Source organism: Artibeus jamaicensis, unplaced genomic scaffold (assembly GCF_021234435.1).
Source record: "Artibeus jamaicensis isolate MK-2021 breed Jamaican fruit bat unplaced genomic scaffold, CSHL_Jam_final contig_1998, whole genome shotgun sequence".
Classification (NCBI taxonomy): domain Eukaryota; kingdom Metazoa; phylum Chordata; class Mammalia; order Chiroptera; family Phyllostomidae; genus Artibeus; species Artibeus jamaicensis.
Window position 1 is genome coordinate 10,536,890 of NW_026521407.1, and position 19,166 is coordinate 10,556,055.

The 19,166-nt window shown below is 39.0% G+C and overlaps 1 protein-coding gene across 8 annotated transcripts in view; it reads left to right on the top strand.

Annotated features, from left to right (window-relative positions):
• The window catches only part of ACACA (acetyl-CoA carboxylase alpha), a 278,851-nt gene that overhangs the window by 143,567 nt on the left and 116,118 nt on the right, over positions 1 to 19,166 (top strand). For 7 of the 8 annotated variants that reach the window (XM_053654887.1, XM_053654891.1, XM_053654894.1 and 4 more), the window contains 6 exons: positions 5,406 to 5,429; positions 8,639 to 8,782; positions 9,553 to 9,649; positions 10,788 to 10,895; positions 15,438 to 15,494; positions 15,731 to 15,775. In XM_053654887.1, the coding sequence (XP_053510862.1) occupies positions 5,406 to 5,429; positions 8,639 to 8,782; positions 9,553 to 9,649; positions 10,788 to 10,895; positions 15,438 to 15,494; positions 15,731 to 15,775 (475 nt within the window). The remainder of the gene's footprint in view (positions 1 to 5,405; positions 5,430 to 8,638; positions 8,783 to 9,552; positions 9,650 to 10,787; positions 10,896 to 15,437; positions 15,495 to 15,730; positions 15,776 to 19,166) is intronic. The other variant, XM_053654876.1, reaches the window with a different exon arrangement.

Genomic DNA, 19,166 nt, shown 5'->3' on the forward strand with positions numbered 1-19,166 from the left:
GAATGCGCGACCACAGTCAACCCGCAGCCCTACTCCCTCGCTGTTTCCCCGAGATTGCTTGCTGAGTTGCCCACCAGGTCCAACCCTGCGCCTGGATTCTGCCTGCTTGAGTCCATCCGACCGAGTTTTCCTGTGCTACCCCACTCTGCCAGCTGCTGGTTTCGCCCCACTTACTGGTCAGGCTGAAGAATTTGTTGTCATCAGACTTCTGAAAAGTTCAATTTTCTGTGTTCTGGTTGTGTTTTCTGTTGCTATTATTTAGTTGTCTCTAAACTTGGTTGTGTGAGGAAGCACGGCATCTCCACCTATGCCTACATCTTGGCAGAACTTTTTGTTTGTTTTTTAAAGGTGACTTGTAACTAGTTAGCAAGAGGATTGTAAAGAAGTCAGTGAGTTTCTTCAGTGGTTTTTCTTGGTGCACAAATAGTCTGGACAGCTGGTCTGCACTAGGAGAACATTTTATTATTATCCAGAATTTCAGGACTTGATTCTCTTGTCTAAGATTCCATCAGCCCAGCTCTTTAGTGAGTTCCACCAATATTTTACATAAATTCATCCCGGAGCCCAGACTATATCATTAAGCTTTTTCTCGTTTTTCTCTGGTTAGGCTCAGGGTTTAGAGCCAGGGGCATATGTCTTTTTCCCCATTCTGAGACCCTGCTTTATCACTCACTGGGACGAGTGAAGGAAACGTTGGTTACACTAAAGCGTCATCCTGAATGTCTTTATTCTTGACAATTCATCGAATCATTCAGCATTCAGGATTTCACTTAGCTGTGGGCATATTAAGTTACTGAGAATAATCTGGAAACAGATAAATTGTTTACTCAGCCTCTGTATTTGATCTTCTAAAATATAGCTATATTTATACGATCATGTAAAGTACATTATCCCATAAACTCTGACTATGCATATGGCTATATGTATTAAGACAGTCTGGTGCTTTAAAATTTAAAACTCCAAATGATTTTCATGAGTAGTATGTATTAACAAACATCGTTCATTTTTAAAGTACCTTTATCAGTGGTTCAAATAAGAAGCATCAAATTGATACAGGAGATGAAAGTGTATTTTGTATGTTTCTATGCATATGTAATGGGTGAGGACCTATTGGTGTTTATTTCCACCTATTTTTTAGATGGAAATCCATGCCTTAGTTAAGTTGAGTTGTATTGTACCTTTTCTGCTATTTGCTCCTTGTGAATTTGGCCTTCTTTGTTATAGTGTTTTAATTCAAGTCCTTTCCATTTTTTCATGTCTCACATGCAGAAGAGGTCGGCTGTATAGTCTTCCCTGATAGCACATGTTTTGGTCATATTTAGGCTGGTTGGCACCTGCAACATTTAGCTGCCAGTGTGTGTCCTCTGGACCTTCTTTTTATGAAGAAAGGTGTGAAGAAGTTCAGGAATCAGAAGCCTGCCATGTGACTAATCAGCAGCCTGCTGCCATTTTTGAGGATTCTGATAATCTTTGACATCCAGAGATTAGACCCTTCTTTGGATCATACTGAGACACTCAAAAGTCACCCAACTTGTAGCATTTTTTAGCAGCAGGAGCACTTGGTTGTAGTTAGCAGGCCAGAAAGAGCTATAAATAAATAAAATCCTTCAGTGCTTGCTTCTTTCATTCAGGGTAGTCTGCTGATAAGATGCAAGCATCTGGGAGAAGAGGAGATTCTCAGCAGGTTTAAGTGCTTACCAAAGTGCTTTCCTGTATCCATGGCTCAGCTGCTAGTCTCCGCTGTGTTATTTTGGCACTCTAGACTTGTAAGGTTGGAGAGTCGAGTTTAAAACTCTCAATATATTATTAGAGTAGCCCAAGGTCCCTTCTTGTCAAGGAAGACTAGCTGATTCCAGGGGGAAGAAAAAGCAGAATCCAGGGCACCTGTAAATCCCTGTAGTTTTGTGCTGTGGGTTTGTAGCTAACTATACAACAGGCAGCAGTAATATGCTATAGCTCTGTGGCATACTCTGTTTTAGAAAGAGCAAAGTCGTCCAGCAGAGCAAAGAAAGGGCTTTAAAGGGGATGCAAATGAATGAATCAGTGATCATTTTATTGTAAACTGAAGCTCTGCAATGGAATCAGGGCATCTGAATTGCAAGCAGGTGGTAGAGGAGATGCCAGTAGAAATACATGGTTCAGATGTGTTTATAGCTCTTGATTTAGATTCTCCTGCAGAAATATAGTCACGCAAAGAGACCACCACTGGTCACAGCCAGTCAAATTGCTCTTTCTCCTATGGTACTGCTGTTGATGACTGCTAGTAGGTTATTCAGCCGACCTCTTCTGATTCTGCTTTGCTGCCTGATTTCAAAAGATTTGCCCTATACTGCTCTTGGTCACAGCTTGGTGTAACCATTGCTTGTTTGCATGCAGCCCCATAATTTTCAAATAGGGTCTTTTTTCCCCCTTCCAGATAGAAGGCACAAGAATTGGGAGCATTTTTATGTGATAAAAGATTTATGTAGGGCCAGGGAGAATCAAGCAAAATGAGATTCAGCTGGAAGGGATGGTAAAAGGCTCAGAGAACTTGTGACTGCCAGAGAAGTCAGTGTTCCTTAAATAAAGAGGGTTCGGCTAGCAGGCAGCAACTCTGACTTTGCATTCATATTGAAGCAGGCTCTCCAATCATTCTAGGCAGACAGATCAATAAAATCAGAGGTGACCTAATGCCAAGAAGTTCAGAATTCAAAGGATTTCTCTCATCCTTCTTTAAATTTATTTTATATTGATGTAGAATGCTGGCCGTGGAAACTGAGATGAGAAATTGCCAGGTTTAGATTCTGGTTTATGGCACCATGTTGAACAATGTCCTTGGAAAGCATCCCCTTTGGTTTCTCAGTCAGTACATCTGTAAAATGGAGCTATTCTACTGGAAGGAAAATGATGGCAATTTTATCAAACATTGTGAATGAAGAGTCATCCTAAGTGCTTGGAATGGTCTAAACAGCAAATGTCTTATGAAAAGTGAATTTATATCCCATGTATTTGAAAATGCAGTTGACTGCCTTATCAGAGATCGAGCAATTGGACAATTTTTGCATGATTGATATGGAGCGGAATGTGGTAGCCACATAAATGGGAATATTTGTCTCATATACAGTCTCTTCCTTGATTGTTTATTTTTGTGCAAACCATGCATCTAGCTGTCTAGTGTATCACAGCGTGTGCAGTATGCCACATTGGTCATATTCTTAAATTGATCCAATAACCCCTGTATAAGGTAACAATACATATAAATGATCATTATGGACGTGGCTAAGTACTTACCTGGTAATACAGAATTTATCCTTCCTTCCCTGCTCATCTCCCCTCTGGCCCCACAGATTCTTATTATACCAAAAAGGAAAAGCTGCCTCTAAGCTTGCCTCTTACATGATTGATTGTGCCATTCCTTTAAAAACTGTAGATGTTGGGAGTGTTTCATACCCCATACTGTGTAGATGGTGCACAATTTCTATAACAAAGCAGCAGGGGGCTCCCTATGAGAGCTTAAGAATTGCTGATGGAGGAGGGCTGGCTTTTTGTTGGTGGTGTTCTTTTCAATTCAGGCCCTTTTCTGCTGAAAACTTGGCCCTCATCCTGTGAGGACTCCCTAAGGGATTAGAGTGGAGCTACAGAAGCAGTGAGACCATTTTATTAGTTTAAGAAATTGGTTAACAGTTGAGAGAGATTATACTGGTTTCTAAATTCCAGAAACCTAGATAGATGGAGCCTGAGATTGCTTTGGTTATAGGGTTCTTCTTTCTGAACTGACTGAAATGAGGTTCATGGGAAGGGATGGTACAGGTGACTGCTTTCTTTATAATCCTTTATACCTCAGAAGGAGGACTTTCCTATATTCTCATTAGCATCTATGTTTAGTTTTCTTAGTTTCACCTCTCTGCTCTAGAACCTATGTGTACTTTTTGTTTGTTGATGAGGGCCCAGTGCATTATAACTAATGCTGTCTTGTACAATGAAACCTATTCCCCCTGGCGAGGGGCTCAAAGAATCCAAACAGCAAAGATGCTGGTTTTTGCACTCGGAGGTTGCTCTTGCTGCCTTATGAATTCACTCTGTGATACAGGTTTGATGCAGAGAGCATTGCTACTCACAAATCACACGAGGTATACAGTTTGTGTGCAGTGATATGTCACAGCTTTTTATTTATATGGCCAGCTCAGTCTATTCTGCTCCTTTCACTGCCACGAAAAGTGCATCATTTTCCTCCCTCTCTCCTCCTTCCCACATATCATCACCACCACCCACTATGTTCTGCCCATTAAGTCCTCTGTGTGCCAGAAAACCCCAACAATGATTAAATGCTGATAAAAGAATGTTAGAAGGTTAAGATATCAACCAATCAAGCCCCTTACAGCACTCTTAAATTGTGGGTGGTAAGTATAACTTTGCCCTCTTAACATTGGAAATAAGGGGTTTAATTTGTCTTTTTTTGAGTTGAGGAAATGACTGACACCATATTAAGAAACAAAAAGAGTTGGTGGCAGAGACCAACGAGAATGCAGGAGGCTGGCTTTGCAGTAATTAACCTAGTCTTTCTTTTACAATTTTGGCTCACCCTTTATTGGGAAGATCTAGGGCTAGCCAAACTGAGGTAAGGTTTTATGTGTGAGGTGCTTAGAGTTTTTAAGCTTACAGCAATTTTTAAAAGTCATTATTACCCTAAACTCATTTAATTTAAAAAGTGTTAATTAATTTTTACATATTACACCACTCCACTCTTAGAATCATTTATCGTTACATTCCTGCATGATTTTCAGTTCCTTTAAGCTCCTCGACTATAAAATACTCTCCTTTCCAATGCGACCACCAACATCAGCACCTGGACTCTCCCATCCAGATCTATGGGAGGAAGAGCATGGTGAAAGAGACTTAGAAAGGCAACTTGGGAACCCACTGGCTTCTTTTCTTTGGAGGAGAATTTGTAGGTTCATCGCATATTCTACAAAAGCAATTAAGGTGGGAGGAGCTATGGAATCAACTTCCATAGACCTCCTTGTTACATTTTTAGTAAAATAGGAACAAGAAAAAGATTTTATAAGAACCTTGTCCAGAATTGTATTTCATGTTGAAGTTTAATATATCATGAATTAATCTTCATGAGCCTGTGTTTTATCACTACTCTGCATTATTTTTTTGTAATAGAGCTATAAAAAAATTTGTGGTAAATATGTTTCAACCCTTTCCATCAACAGCTGCTGTTGTGAGGTAGGTCAGGAGGCATGCCTCTTTGGAGGCACCCTGGAGGTTGAAGGGTAATGAGCACTTAATTGTGTCTGCTGAATGCCAGAGCTGCCAAATTGGAGCTCCTCATGACTGGTCTGTATCTGCTCTGACAATTCTTTTATTAATTATGGCTTTTACTAACCTATCAGTAACTAACTGTGGTTGTTTAATTACAGAGGGAACATCCCCACGCTAAACAGGTACCGTATATTTAGTTCCTTTTTTTAATTAAAAGCACCTTTTTGTAACTTAGAATAATGAAATCAGAGGAAAAAATAGCACTACAATGGACAAGCTAACATGTTCTTTTCTGCTAGGGAGTCAGTCCTCAACTCCTCTTTGTACTGGGTTTGCCAAAAAGTTTTTTTTTCCCCGTACAATGGCTCTAGTAGCACTTACTTGTCTTTAACAGCATCCCATACAATTTTGTTAGATTGTATTATGACAGCATGCATTTAAAAAAACCTTATCAAAATTGGGGAAATTTTGTATAGCCACTTCAGTATTGAAGTTGGAGGAATATATGCAACATTTTCAGCATGCTATGCTTTATTATTTTAAGAAAGGTAAAAAGGCACTTAAATGCAAAAAACAGATTTTTTGCAGTGTATGGAGAAGGTGCTATGACTTGATCGAATGTGTCAAAAGTGCTTTGTGAAGTTTTGTACTGTTCATAGAATGCTGCTCCATGGTCTGGTAGACCCGTTGAAGTTGAGAGCGATCAAATCAAGACATTAATTGAGAACAATAATTATACCATGTGGGAGATAGCCAACGTGCTCAAAATATCCAAATCAGTAAAGTTATTGGTGAAAATGAAAAATTTGTACTCTTTGGCCAACCCAATACTAAGTTATTCTTTCTATTTGGAAAACATGTCTTCAGCTTTTCTTTAGCTGTTCAAAAAAGCAACACTTGAAAAGCCTCAGTATGGAAGAGCTCCCCTCTAGCTGTATACAATAGGGGAGTTGTCTGCTTGATGTTCAACTTTGCAGCAAACATCTTTCTTTTTCTTTTTCTTTTTTTTGCTAAGTTGTATGTGTAGCTTGGGGCTTGCAGAGGACAACCCCTTAAAGTTACTCTTATCCTGGCAAATTGTTCCTAATTTTTTTCAACTTTGAGCTTTTCTTATTTGCCTCTCCTTTTAGACTCAGAGGAATGCAAATGCAGAAATAGCTGATCTCATGTTTTATCAGTTTGTTAGCTCTTTTTCTAAACTGTTAAAGTGTCATAATAGTACGAAAGTCAAGTTTTATTTCAACTTATTATAAGATTCATATGGGAAAGGTATATTTACATTTTGATGTGTATAGATAGCCCTGGGAAGAGGTTTCCATGCCAATACAGCACAAGCGATATTTTAGTATTTTGAGTTCCTCCTGCTTCTTAGCTAAGCAAGGCAACACAATGCAAGTTTGAGAGGAAAGCATGTCTGATTAGGATTGAATCCTCAAAATGTTAAAGTAATATTAAGTTGCTGGCGAGCTCTTTGTACATGATCAGTTCTACATTGAAATATTGATAGGCTCATGTTTATTTTTGCCCCTCTCCTTTTAAATATTAAGTGATCAAAACTCATTATAGGTTTTAAAGTCCAGTTTGGATGGGGAGAGGAAAGGGAGTGCTTTTGTTTGGTTCTCTTGCCTGCCCTTGGAGAATGGGCTTGGTTTATTCCTGCCTGCCTTTAGCTGTCCTGGCCCATGAACACAGTACTGAGGAAAACTGAATAGTGGATATTTCCCGTGGGGTTCCGCTGAGTGAAAAAGATATTTAACCCCATGTTTGCCATAAGCACACCCTGTTAGCTTACTTAGAGGGAGTTCCCTTTCAGTGTTATCTGGAACCCTTTTATCTTCCCTGTCTAATACCAGGCAGGTGGAAAAGATTTAATGCCTCACAAACTTGCTCCTTTAGTATTTATATTTGGTGATCCTAGAAAACAGGATGATAGTGTGTTGGGAGTTCATATAATTCTGAATCCAGTTTCTAGTGAACACCATGTGTAAGACTTGCTTGCTGTGTGTTTCATATGTTTGTTTGTTTCATTCATGGTATCAATGGTTTCCTCTCCCATTCTGCCTTTCTATTCCCCAGTACTGTCAAAAGATGAAGTATCTTCTTCATAGTCATTGTTTGCCAAGGGAATAAAAACCTGGAGTGTCAGTCTCTATAGTCTGTGTGAGCAATACTTCCATTCTATAAAAAAAATTCCATTGCCTTTTATAATCACAATTTGCAGTATAGTATATACCCAGATCTCAAGTCCACATTGCTGGCTCTCTTCCCCCTGCAACACTGCAGGTGGTGCAGTTAAGGAGATTTGGGGGCAGCTCTCCAAAGTTCAGGTGCCATTGCCTTACTTTGAACTTGCTTCCAATCAGTACGCTGGTAACATGTCAGGCAAGTCCTAGAGGCATCCTTCTGCTTGGTCCTTCCTAACAGGCTGCTCTGATTGGGCATTGGAAACACACTTTATAGTATTATTTATCAGTACATACTGCTCAGGTGCATCAAGGAATATACAGATTCATTATGTTTTTAGAGCCGACAAATCAGTTCAGTTCTTTTCGAGCATCTTCATTTAGCACCTGTTTGTCATGCTTACACATACTGTGAGACCCATGCTCTGCCCTTTTGTATTCTGCTGGGATTTATCAAGGGTTTTTGGCAAAGATATGCTTACTTTGGTTTAGAAGTGTTTAAATATAAAATGGAAATTTTGCAGTTTGGGGATGAATATGTCTCTTTCTTTTGAAAGGGAGGATCTATAATCCTTATAACTGCTATCTCTATCAGCACATTAAGGAAAAAAGTAAATACCACATAAGTTTCTTTTATAGACTGTGACATGTTTCTATATGGTAAATGTTTTTATAATCATTTACTAAACCATTCCAAATGGCTTAAGAGTTGTTGTACATGCTTATATCTATCTGTGAATACTTAATCTATTACTATTCTTAGAGAAAAAATGCCCTATGTGTTGCCTAGTTACAACTCACTTGGCTTGCTTACTTCCTTTTAAAATGAAGAATGTTTTAGGGAAGGAGAAGATACAGGATGGTTTTTTACCCCTATGTGCTATTTATTCATCAGACATGCCATAATATCATTGTATTAGAATGGCCATGAAATTCCTGATAGCCCTTAGATTTTTATTTTGAGAAAATTTGGAGTGATAACAATATAGTTAGTGTGTGTTTTAATGTGGGATGGGGGTAGAATTCAAAAGAAAGGGTTAATGTGAATGTGTCAAAACAGCCTTACCCATAGTGGGTAAAAAACCATGTCTGCTCTTCAACCTGACCCTAATTCAGAGTTTCCCCCTAATTCCTTTTCCCTGTTGTTACTCTCCGAGTCCTTGCTCCTACCCTCCTTGTCTAATGCACTTGATTGAATTACCATTTAGAATGTCCTTCTCCTCCAACCTCAACCACTATGGCATGACTCATGTAGCTAGTGTCAGCGATGTGCTATTGGACAACTCATTCACTCCACCATGTCAGCGGATGGGCGGAATGGTCTCTTTTCGGACTTTTGAAGATTTTGTCAGGTAAGACACGGTGGAACTGTGTCTGTACAAGGGGAGCGGTCCGCATCTGTGTTTTGGTGTCTCAGATTTCTGCCAAATGAATAAAGGTCCCCCAAAGAGCTGTGAGCCAGCTAGGGAGACGTAGCCTTTGCTGCATACGCCCTCAGAGAGGTATATGTCCTTCCATTTCTGCCTCTCATTCAGACTCCACAAGCCTCGACTTGTTATATGAGCCTGGTCAGAAAAAAAGAAACAAACAAAAACCATCTTTTCCTTGGGAGCTAACAGAAGAAGCTGTCTGCTCTGTGATGAGTGAAATGTCAGGAGAAATTAAACACAACACTAGAGTGAGCCCCACTAGAGACGATACATCTTTTGATTAAATGCATTCAGCATCTATCTCTTGATGTATACTGATGCATTACCCTAGGGGGAGGGGTAATTACATTGGTCTGTCACTGCTCCAGTCCCAGGCTCTTTCTGTTACTTTAAGACTGATGATGACAGCAGTGCTCATCTTATATATGAAAAAAACAAAACAAAAAGCTTTAGATCATTCTTTTAAAAAATATATATATATATGGTTTATTAAAGTTGAAACAATCTATCCTCCTAATTTCTGCCACTTGGTGAAATTTTGCATATCACCTCTAGCCACTGGTGATTCTATTCAGTTGACTACTGAGCACAGGGTAGGGTAGATTATTCTTTTAGACTGAGCTGGCAATGGCAGCGTTAGTTTTCTGCTGGTTGCGTTTTCATGGTGGGTGTTTTTTTCTGGTATTTTTCAGGATCTTTGATGAAGTGATGGGCTGCTTCTGTGATTCCCCACCCCAAAGCCCCACATTCCCTGAGGCAGGTCACACATCTCTATACGATGAAGACAAGGTATACTATCCCCTTTGGGAGACTGCTTTTCTCCTTCAGATATATGACTTGTACTGCATATATACTGTCTTTCTGACTTTGGGATATTATAAGGAAGAATCTGTCTTTTTACCCTACTTTATGTTTGTAGTTTTATATGCCTCATCAAAGCATTTTTGGAAACTGGTGGAATATAAATTCTAACCTAAAAAAATAAATAAACCTATTAATCCTGGAATTTGTAGTGTAGGCTGGGCCATATCCGTCGTAGTTGGTTTTGGGTCTCTGAATGTAGTTTCAGAGACTTCAGCTTTGGTTACTTCAAATAGTGCATAGTGATGGCTTATATACTTGCACAGTGGTGCCATTGTGGTCTTCAGAAAATGGTTGATGTTAGCAAAAATAGATTAAATAAAGAAATACACATTTTGTTTAAAACTTTTCCTTTTTAAAAATTCTTTTAATTTCTCAGTAAACAAATTACAATTGTTGTTGTTTTTTCTCCTATCCGGTTATTGTTCTCTGGTTTGACACTTCCACTGTATGATAAATGGTTGGGAAATACATTATGTGGGAATATCATCAGGTGGCTTCTCTCCACTCATTTTTCTTTGCATTCTGTGAAGAGATGTGGCAGTGGGTTTCATTCCCATTTTGTTGATGAAAAAGTTGAGACATAGTGGTCTTCAGGTTCATGTCAAATCAAGATTTGGGGCCACCTCCAGCTAATGCATTTGCTGCCTTATCTTTAATTTTTTTTTAATTTATTGATTTCAGAGAGAGAGAGGAAGGGGGGGGGAGAGAGACATCAGTTTGTTGTTCCACTCATTGATGTATTCATTTGTTAATTCTTGCATGTGCCCTAACCGGGGATTGAATTTGTAACCTTGGTATATCATGACAACACTCTAACCAACTGAGCTACCTACCCAGCCAGGGCTGCTGCCTTATCATTGAAAAATTAAATGTTTTACTTTATTTAATCTCCACTGTGGATGTTGGGTAGTGGTTTCAATTTGCTTATTTGTACTAGCGGGCAAATCAAAATGTCCTGTGGGGCATATCTCTTTTTTAGGTATTCTACCAAGTACTATAACTTTTCTCTGCCCCTATATAAGCCAGCCTCCTAATTTCTTTGTCTTGTGTTCTTGGGTTACAGGTCCCCAGGGATGAACCAATTCACATTCTCAATGTGGCTATCAAGACTGACTGTGATATTGAGGACGACAGGCTGGCAGTGATGTTCAGAGAGTTTACCCAGCAAAATGTAAGTTGAGTGGGACCTGACGATGATGCTCGTATCCTGCTGGCTGTGTATGAGACCCACCTTTTGATCAGTTGCTACTTGTAGGACCTATCACTGAGGATGGCTGTACCCTTTACACAGTTCTGCTTATGGGGTAAAATTCCAAAGTGATTTAATAGTATAATAGTCTTTTTATGTCAAGAAATATAGAACTCAACTATATAAAATGTTTTAAGGAAGTGTGGTCCTACATCTTTCCCAGAGTTCCAATCTTGAACTCTCAGTCACCTGCTGAGTATTTTCCTTGGGGGTCTTACTTCCACATGTCTAGGCCCACACTTCCATCAGGTTTCTTTTGGTCCTTCCCTCCCCTCCCTTAAAAATACCAGTTATACTTCCATTCTCCTTTCAATTTTGTGTGACCTGTATATCTTGTTCTGACATCAAACTCCATAGTTCAAACCTAAATTGCCTTCATTTTTCTTCACTCTTCTGACTCCCCACAACACGCTCCACCTCCATCCCTCAAAAAAACTAGAAACCCCAAGTAACCCGGCCCTTTACACCCAGTTATTCAGAAAGCACTGACTTCCTCTTTTCCCTTGCCGTTGCACGATGCAGCTCCTCTGCCACAGCCTATATGTGTTTATTTGTACCTGGTCAATCACCAAGGTCTGTTAGTTTTTCCTTTGCAGTGTCTCTTTCCCTGCCTCCCTTTCTTTCATTTTTTTAATTCCCACTACCATCTCTCTAGTTTAAAGCCTTACGCACTTCACACTGGAGATACCACAGCAGATATACTGGTGGTCTACCTATATTCCTTTACTCGCCCCCTCCAGATGGTTTCCGTTCTATTCACCACCACACAAAATGAAATGTCCACAATTCCCTTTTACCAAGTTGTTCTCCCGCTTGGCAGTGATTCTCTGTTACCCTCAGGACGCCTCCTTAACTTGATGTTTGACATCAGTCTATTGATGAAGGCTAACAATCTATCCTTCACTGTTCCGTGAAAATACAAAAGTCTTTGTGTCTCCTCTCTTCTACTGCCCCTTGCCTGGAATGTTTCCAACATTCTCTCTCTCTTTCTAAATCCTGCTTGTTTTAAAGACTGTTTCAGATTTCACCTCTTCTATGAGTGCTACTCTGAGTAGCCCTAACTAAAATGTATTTTTTTCCTTGAATTTTCAATTGGTCGGCATACATTTATTAGCAATAATAATGCTTTTTATTTGCAAACAGCTTCTAAGTAAAATTTTTAATTTGCATCTCACCACAATCCCATGGGGTTAGATTAGTTAGGAATTATTCCAGTTGTGCACAGGGGGGAAAGCTCAATCTTAGATTAATTAAGGTCCCTTGATCACCAGCTGGTAGATGATAGAGCAAAAATAATAATTTAAGGCTTTGATTCCACTTCTGGGGAGGCATAGATCTAGGTGCTTTTAGTAAATAATATATTTTTAGCCCCGAAGATGCTTATAGTCTAGTTCAGGGTCAGGGATGTCAAATTCATTTTCACCAGGGGTCACATTAGCCTCGAAGTTGCCTTCAAAGGGCCGAATGTAATTTTAGGACTGTATAAATATAACTAACTTAACTAGGGGCAAGGAGCTCGGCACTGCTGCTGGGTAGAAACAAGGTGCCAGATAAAACAAGGTGGAGGGCCGGATTTGGCTCAAGGGCCTTGTGTTTGCCACCTGTGGTTTAGTTGGAGAGACTGGTTAGACATACTTCAAAGGACAGTCTACCTATGGGTAATTTCATTGCAATATATAATAGATGCCAAAGTGCCATCTTTGACTCCCCTTGTGACAAGACCTAAGTGTTTTCTTTGACTAGGAAGTGCCTAGCTATAGTGTTTGTTGTAGAGAAAGAATGGAACAGATTTTTTAAAAACTTAATTTAGCAATATAAACAATTAGTTCCATAGGCATGCACATCATGTAATGCTAATGATAGATACCTGGGAGAAGATGGTAACTTTGTGCTTAACATGAGTCTTAGCATTTGCTTCTGTAACTATGGTGGCTGACATAAAGAAAAGGTACTTACAGAGAAGTGAAAATAGGGGACATGCCAAGGAACTTTTCTTTAGAAGAAAAATTAACTGTACCTTTCTTTTTGCCCATGTCTTGTGACCATGTAAAATTAACCTGAGACCAGGGACTAGAGTAACCTTAGCTGCAAGAACAGCATTAGCTCCTAATGTTGCTCATGGCTGCTGAGGCTGCTGCTTGCTGAAATCTGAAATTTTCTTACCTGCTTTTGAGAAACCAGTTATTTGATTGTTTTGAATTCAACTGTAGGCTTTTTATTAGCTTCAGATCTTAGTGTGGTATAAATCATCACATGTTGATTTAAAGAGGCATTTTCTTCCTCTTCACTACATTAATTTATAACATTAATTGGCAATGAGAAATTACCTTTTCCCTTTACTGGGCGTATCAACTGAGGCACAGGGAAATCCAGTATCTTTGCCTGTGGCTGTTCAGAAGGCTAAGAGTAAACTGTGCCAACATTCCAAGCCTCAAGAAGCTGGGAACTGCTTCAAGTACTTTACTTATCCTGTAATGTTTGGCATTTTCACATCCTTATTTTGAAAAAGAATGTAAAAATAAAAAGAAGGAAAACAATTTTTTTAAAAGCTGAAATGATAACTAGTTTTGTTTTTCACTTCATGATCATGTTTCTAGCAGTTTAGAAAAAGTTTCTTTTTTTTAAAGCACACATTAAACTATCGAATAGTTTGATCCAAATTGTCCAAATAATCTTCTAGTCCCAGCATGTCTTTTTTCCTCTCATAGAAATTAGGATCATATATTTGTAAATGACTTGTGGAGGAGATTGAAGCAGTCAGTGTAAATGGAGTTTCTCCAGGTGCTGACGCCTAATCGCTGGGTAATAGCTGTGGACTTGCTGTGAGACCCGCATTATTACAATGTAATCAGAATCCTGTTGCTCTGCTGTTATTGTCAGCCACTTGTGGAATTTTAAAAGCAATAACAATTTTGACTTTAAATCATGGCATTATTAAAGTTATTTTCTTCCCTTGCCTGAACATAGCTATTGATGCTTGTCTTTGAAGGACTTGGCTGTGGTGGAATTCTTTGTTGGTGGTGTCAGAAGTGCTTCTGTTGCATGGCACACTGAGAGATTGAGAACCACTGCCAACCCACCCCACTCCTCCCTCCCTCTTCACCTCCCTTGTCTTTTCCTCCCTCTCTCCCTTTCTTCTTTTTCTTATTGTAGAATTAATACTTGGTTTATTATAAATAACCAAGTATTAATACTATAACCAATAATATAAATAATAACCACTCTGGTGCCAGTACAGATCATTTTTAAATGGGATTAAACCGAAATTTATTTGTATTTCACCAGGGGATTTATTGTTAGGGAATTAATTTTTCTAACTATATTACACTTATGTTGTTAATTTTGTTTCTCAGTAAATGCTGTAGCAGAAGTGGTTCTCCAGTAGGGGGAAATAGCCTGGGAATGTGCTTATTGATAAGGGGGCACCAACTTGGATTTTAAAAATACATAGCATCATGAAAGTCAAGAATTGCCTTAGGAACATATCTCTTGGTTAGAGTTAGGGCAACGGATGTGATAAAACTACAGTCTGCATGTGGGTTGTGAAAGTCCACATATTTTTTCCTATTTGTGTTACTCATATTCTGCCAGGTCATTTAAGTGGTAAGATTGCTCTTCTCCTTGTTGCCATGTTGTTAGGGGCCTTTTAAGATCATGCTTTTTACTTAGTTCATTAATCTGTTTCTTTGTCTCTGTCTTTGGAGATGAGTGAGCACTACAAGATAGAAGCAAGCTTAGATCCGAAGGAACAGTACTTATGTGAGAGATTGTCTTGAAACTGCTGGTCTCTTTTGCCTTCTAATAAACTGCTCACCCATGGCACATGGAGACAGGAATAACACTAAATTTAAAAGTCTATCAAATATTGCTTTTAGCCATTTTTAAAGAAAAATCTAAAAAATACCTTCATGTAAAGTAGGGAAAGCCATGTTTTAGAAGTAATGAAAAGATCAGGATTTGTTAGGTTAAATTCTAGGAATGCTGTATGTGATGGTAGCTGCTATCTATAATCTCTAAACAAGTTTTGGACCTGAATTTTCTGTTTTATGAAAATTTCCTTTTTCCTTATGACCTGAGTGTCCTAAATTCACTTAGCCTTTGTTTTAGTTAAAATCTTCACATTTAAACATACCCACCAATGTGATTTCTATAAGCAGAAATTGTGTTAAGGTCTACCTTGATGCAAATCAGACCTTAGAGAATTTAGGTGATTTCATATGACCCTTTTTCCTACGAAGTTCTCTCTCAATTTTATCCAGATGAATATAAAACCTTTTCCATAAGACTTAGTCCCAGGAGCCAGATTGAGATTTGTTTATTTGCAGGTTTGAAGGTACTGAGCCAAGACACAGACAACCAAAAAGGGTGCAGAGCCCAATTAGAGCCTGACAAGGACTGAATGGGGTAAGACTTGGGGTGAAAGGAGATCTCATCTATTTTCTGTTTTACATGTTTTTTCCGTAGAAAGCTACTCTGGTTGAGCATGGAATACGGCGCCTTACTTTCCTGGTTGCACAAAAGGTATTGGCAATATGTGAATTATACTTCTCCAATATTTCTTACACTGCTGCTAGAATTTTTAAAAGTAAATAAATGGAACTATAATCATACACTTATTTGTAGAATTTATGCAGAAAATAATTATTTTCTATGAGTTAAAGAAAAATATTAACTCATTACCTTTAACTCAGTTTGGTTTTAAATTTATTACTAATTTTCAACTTCTCTTTCCTTCCTTTTTCTCTTTCATTTGAAAGGATTTCAGGAAACAGATCAGCTACGAGGTGGATCAGAGATTTCATGTAAGTTAAAGGAGTAATAATGAAATACTATTTACTGTTTTGTCCGTCTGCCATTGATTATTTAAACAAAGAATGCGTGTGAGTTATTTAGAAGGGTTGGACTGACATTTGGTCCCTCTTTTTTTTTAGAAAGTATTATAATGACTTTTCAGTTCTTCTATAGTGTTCAAGCTAAAAGGTTTTTTATTTTTTTTACCCAATAACAAATTCTCAATATATCTTTGAGAAATAACTGAGAATGAGCGTATGCATTTATCTGAATGAATAAGGTAGAAGCAGGAGCTAACTAGTAATTTCTTCTGAGTGCACAATGAATTGGTAATCAAGACCTACCAGCCTTGACTTGTATGGGCTCAGTTGGTTGGGGGTCTTCCTGCAAAGCTAGAGGTCCCTGGTTCTATTCTTAGTCAGGGCACATGCCTTGGTTGCGGGCCCAGGTCCCCAGTTAGGACATGTACAAGAGGCAACTGATCGACATTTCTCTGTCACATTGACGTTTCTATTCTTCTGTTTCCCTCTCCCTTCTTCTCTCTCTAAAAATAAATAAGTAAAATCTTTAAAAAAATAAAGACTGCCAGTTGTGCTTTGGTGTCTTGGCTTTTACCAAAGGTGTATTCTAGTTCTATTGTTGAGAATTCTCAGTTCTGAAAAACAGTAATTTCTTTTTTTAAAGATTTCATTTATTTTTTTATGTTTAGAGAGGGGGGAAGGGAGGGAGAAAGAGTAGGAGAGAAATATCCATGTGTGGTTGTCTTTGGTATTCCCCTAACTGGGGACCTGGCCTGCAACCCAGGCATGTGTCCTGACTAGGAATCGAACCAGTGACTCTTTGCTTTGCAGTCCAGCGTTCAGTCCGCTGATCCACACCATCAAGGTCTGAAAAACAATAATTTCTTATTAAAATGCCTTAACAGAGCCCAAGTTGGTACTTTTTGTCTTATGTTAATTCTAGGAGCAGGAAATAAATAAAAATTGAGCAGTAAGTTGCTTGTTCTCCCATTTAACTGAATTACCTGTTACTATTTACGAGATTAAAATTTTTGTTGAAAAGAGAAGAGCCCGGCGTCTGAGCTGTGCTGCATCCATGTGATCACGCCCAGTGTGGTGACAGCACTGAGGCCCCAAATCCAGTTTGCAGTCAAGACGTTATTCTCTGAAGTGACTGATTGTAGTCAAAATGTACCTTTAAAATTTTATTCTAATGTAGCCAAGATTCCAGAGGACATTAGGAAGTCAATTTTCCTGATAAGAGTTTTGTTTTGTTTTAGCAATTAAGATAATTTAGTTTTCAAGCCCTATTCATTTGCAGTCATGAAGGTAATATTTGGAATTCTGAAAAGGACTTTCTAAACTCAAGAACCAAAGTATGGTTGCTTTTATTGCCTTTTTGTTTATTAGGTCTTTAGCACTTGACATTTTGTTTCCCTTCTCAAGGTTAACCTTGTTGATCTGGTCCAGTGATTTTCAACCTTTTTTATCTTGTGGCACACATAAACTAATTACTAAAATTCTGTGGCATACCAAAAAATAAATTTTTTGCCAATCTGACAAAAAATAGCTGTAATTTTGATTCACACTGGATGGCTCTTGTGTTGGCTGTTGTTATTTTTTAATTTGACAATCTAAGGGAAAAGAGGTCAGTGCCCCTGACTAAATAGTCAGGTAGTGCACGTTTTAAAAATTATTGTGGCGCACCAGTGTGCCGAAGCACACCGGTTGAAAATCGCTGGCCTAGTCTGCGGAGAAACGAGAGAGCCTACTGTGCAAACTAAAAAGCTAAGATTTTCTGAAATGCTTTAGGAAATGTTGTGGACTGCACAACTCCCCTGTGTTATTGATATCAGGAAACCAAGCAGAGTGCAGATATGCATCAATCAATAACTTCAGATAGGAGACTGGAGGCAGTGAAGAAGTATTAGGAGCTTAAAGAGAACCCTGGGGCTTTAGGAAGAAAAATCCAGAGCTTAGAGAATAAAATTGATACTCGAGGATAGAATATGAGAGCCTGTGGATAAGCACAGGCTGGTGGTGCTGATCAGAACTCAGGTTGACATGCCAGGGCCAGGCCTTAGGTTTGGGAATAGTATTGGGCTAGATTCTTAAGCATTAATGTCAGTTTTCCCTTCTCCCTGACTTTGAGATCTTATATTATTTGGGGGAATAATACTGAATTTATAAAATTGTTTTTCTTTTTCCTAATGGTTCAGATAGTCTTTATGTCTATAGTACATGAACTGGTTTCCTAAAATAAACATTACCTAATAAATTAAAACTCTGGTAACATTTTTAAAAAGCCAAAGCAGTTAATTCTCATGGGCATTTTTTATATTTTTAAAGATTTTATTTATTTATTTTTTGGAGGGATAGGGAGGGAAAGAGAAAGAGAAGGAGAGAAACATCAGTGTGTGGTTGCCTCTCATGTGCCTGCCCCCAGTGGGGACCTGGCCAGCAACCCAGGCATGTGCCCTAGACTGGGGATTGAACTGGCGACCCTTTGGTTCACAGGCCTGCACTCAGTCCACTGAGCTACACCAACCAGGGCTCTCATGGGCATTTTTTGGTATGTGTTTTATGAAAAGCCTCATCTTATCTCTGAATCTGTGTTATGTCCAGCGTATGTCTACAGCTTTAAAACACTTTTTTCTCCTTATCCCAGTATTTCTAGATTTAGGTTGATTAGGGACATGTACAGGCAAAATCTGCTAGGGAATGAGCCCAGCAGTGGGTCTTCCTGGGAATCACAGGCCAGTTCCTATTTATAGTGACATCAAGTGGGAAATCAGTTATACTATCAAGCGATGCGATTTATCACGAGTGTAGGAAAGGTTGCTTTAAGACTTAGAGAAATTAAGGTTTGGGTGTAGACTGGATTTTCTCTGCAGCATTGAATGGCAGAGGAGTTGGGTTATTTTTATATTAGGCCCCTTAGAAATGATTAGTGGCTATACAGGGGCCAAGGGCAACTATTACTGAATTCCATCTAGGATCTACAATAGCCAGGACACCTTGGCAGGAGCTGTACAAATGCAGGCTCACTGTCATGGTACTGCTCTCAGTCCCACTGCTGTGGTAGCTTTCCATTCAGGAAGGATACACAGCCTCTGTCATGTCATCTGGTGTGTGCTTGCCCCATAGTTGGTGTAGTGTGAAAAAGAGGAAGCTTTCCGTGAGTGTTAGAGATGAATCCCTTGATCTCTCTGGCTGCTTGGTAATCCACTGTGATGTACACAGTCTCCTCTGTTCTATACTGTGACACCCCTGTATTATCGAACAGGAGAGAGGATACATAAATGAGGGGACAAGGAGAGGAGGAAGGTTACCAAGTCTGGTTCAAGAACATTGGCTGGTATGGAATGGAGCAGCTGTGCTGTTACAAAGTCATCTCAGAGTG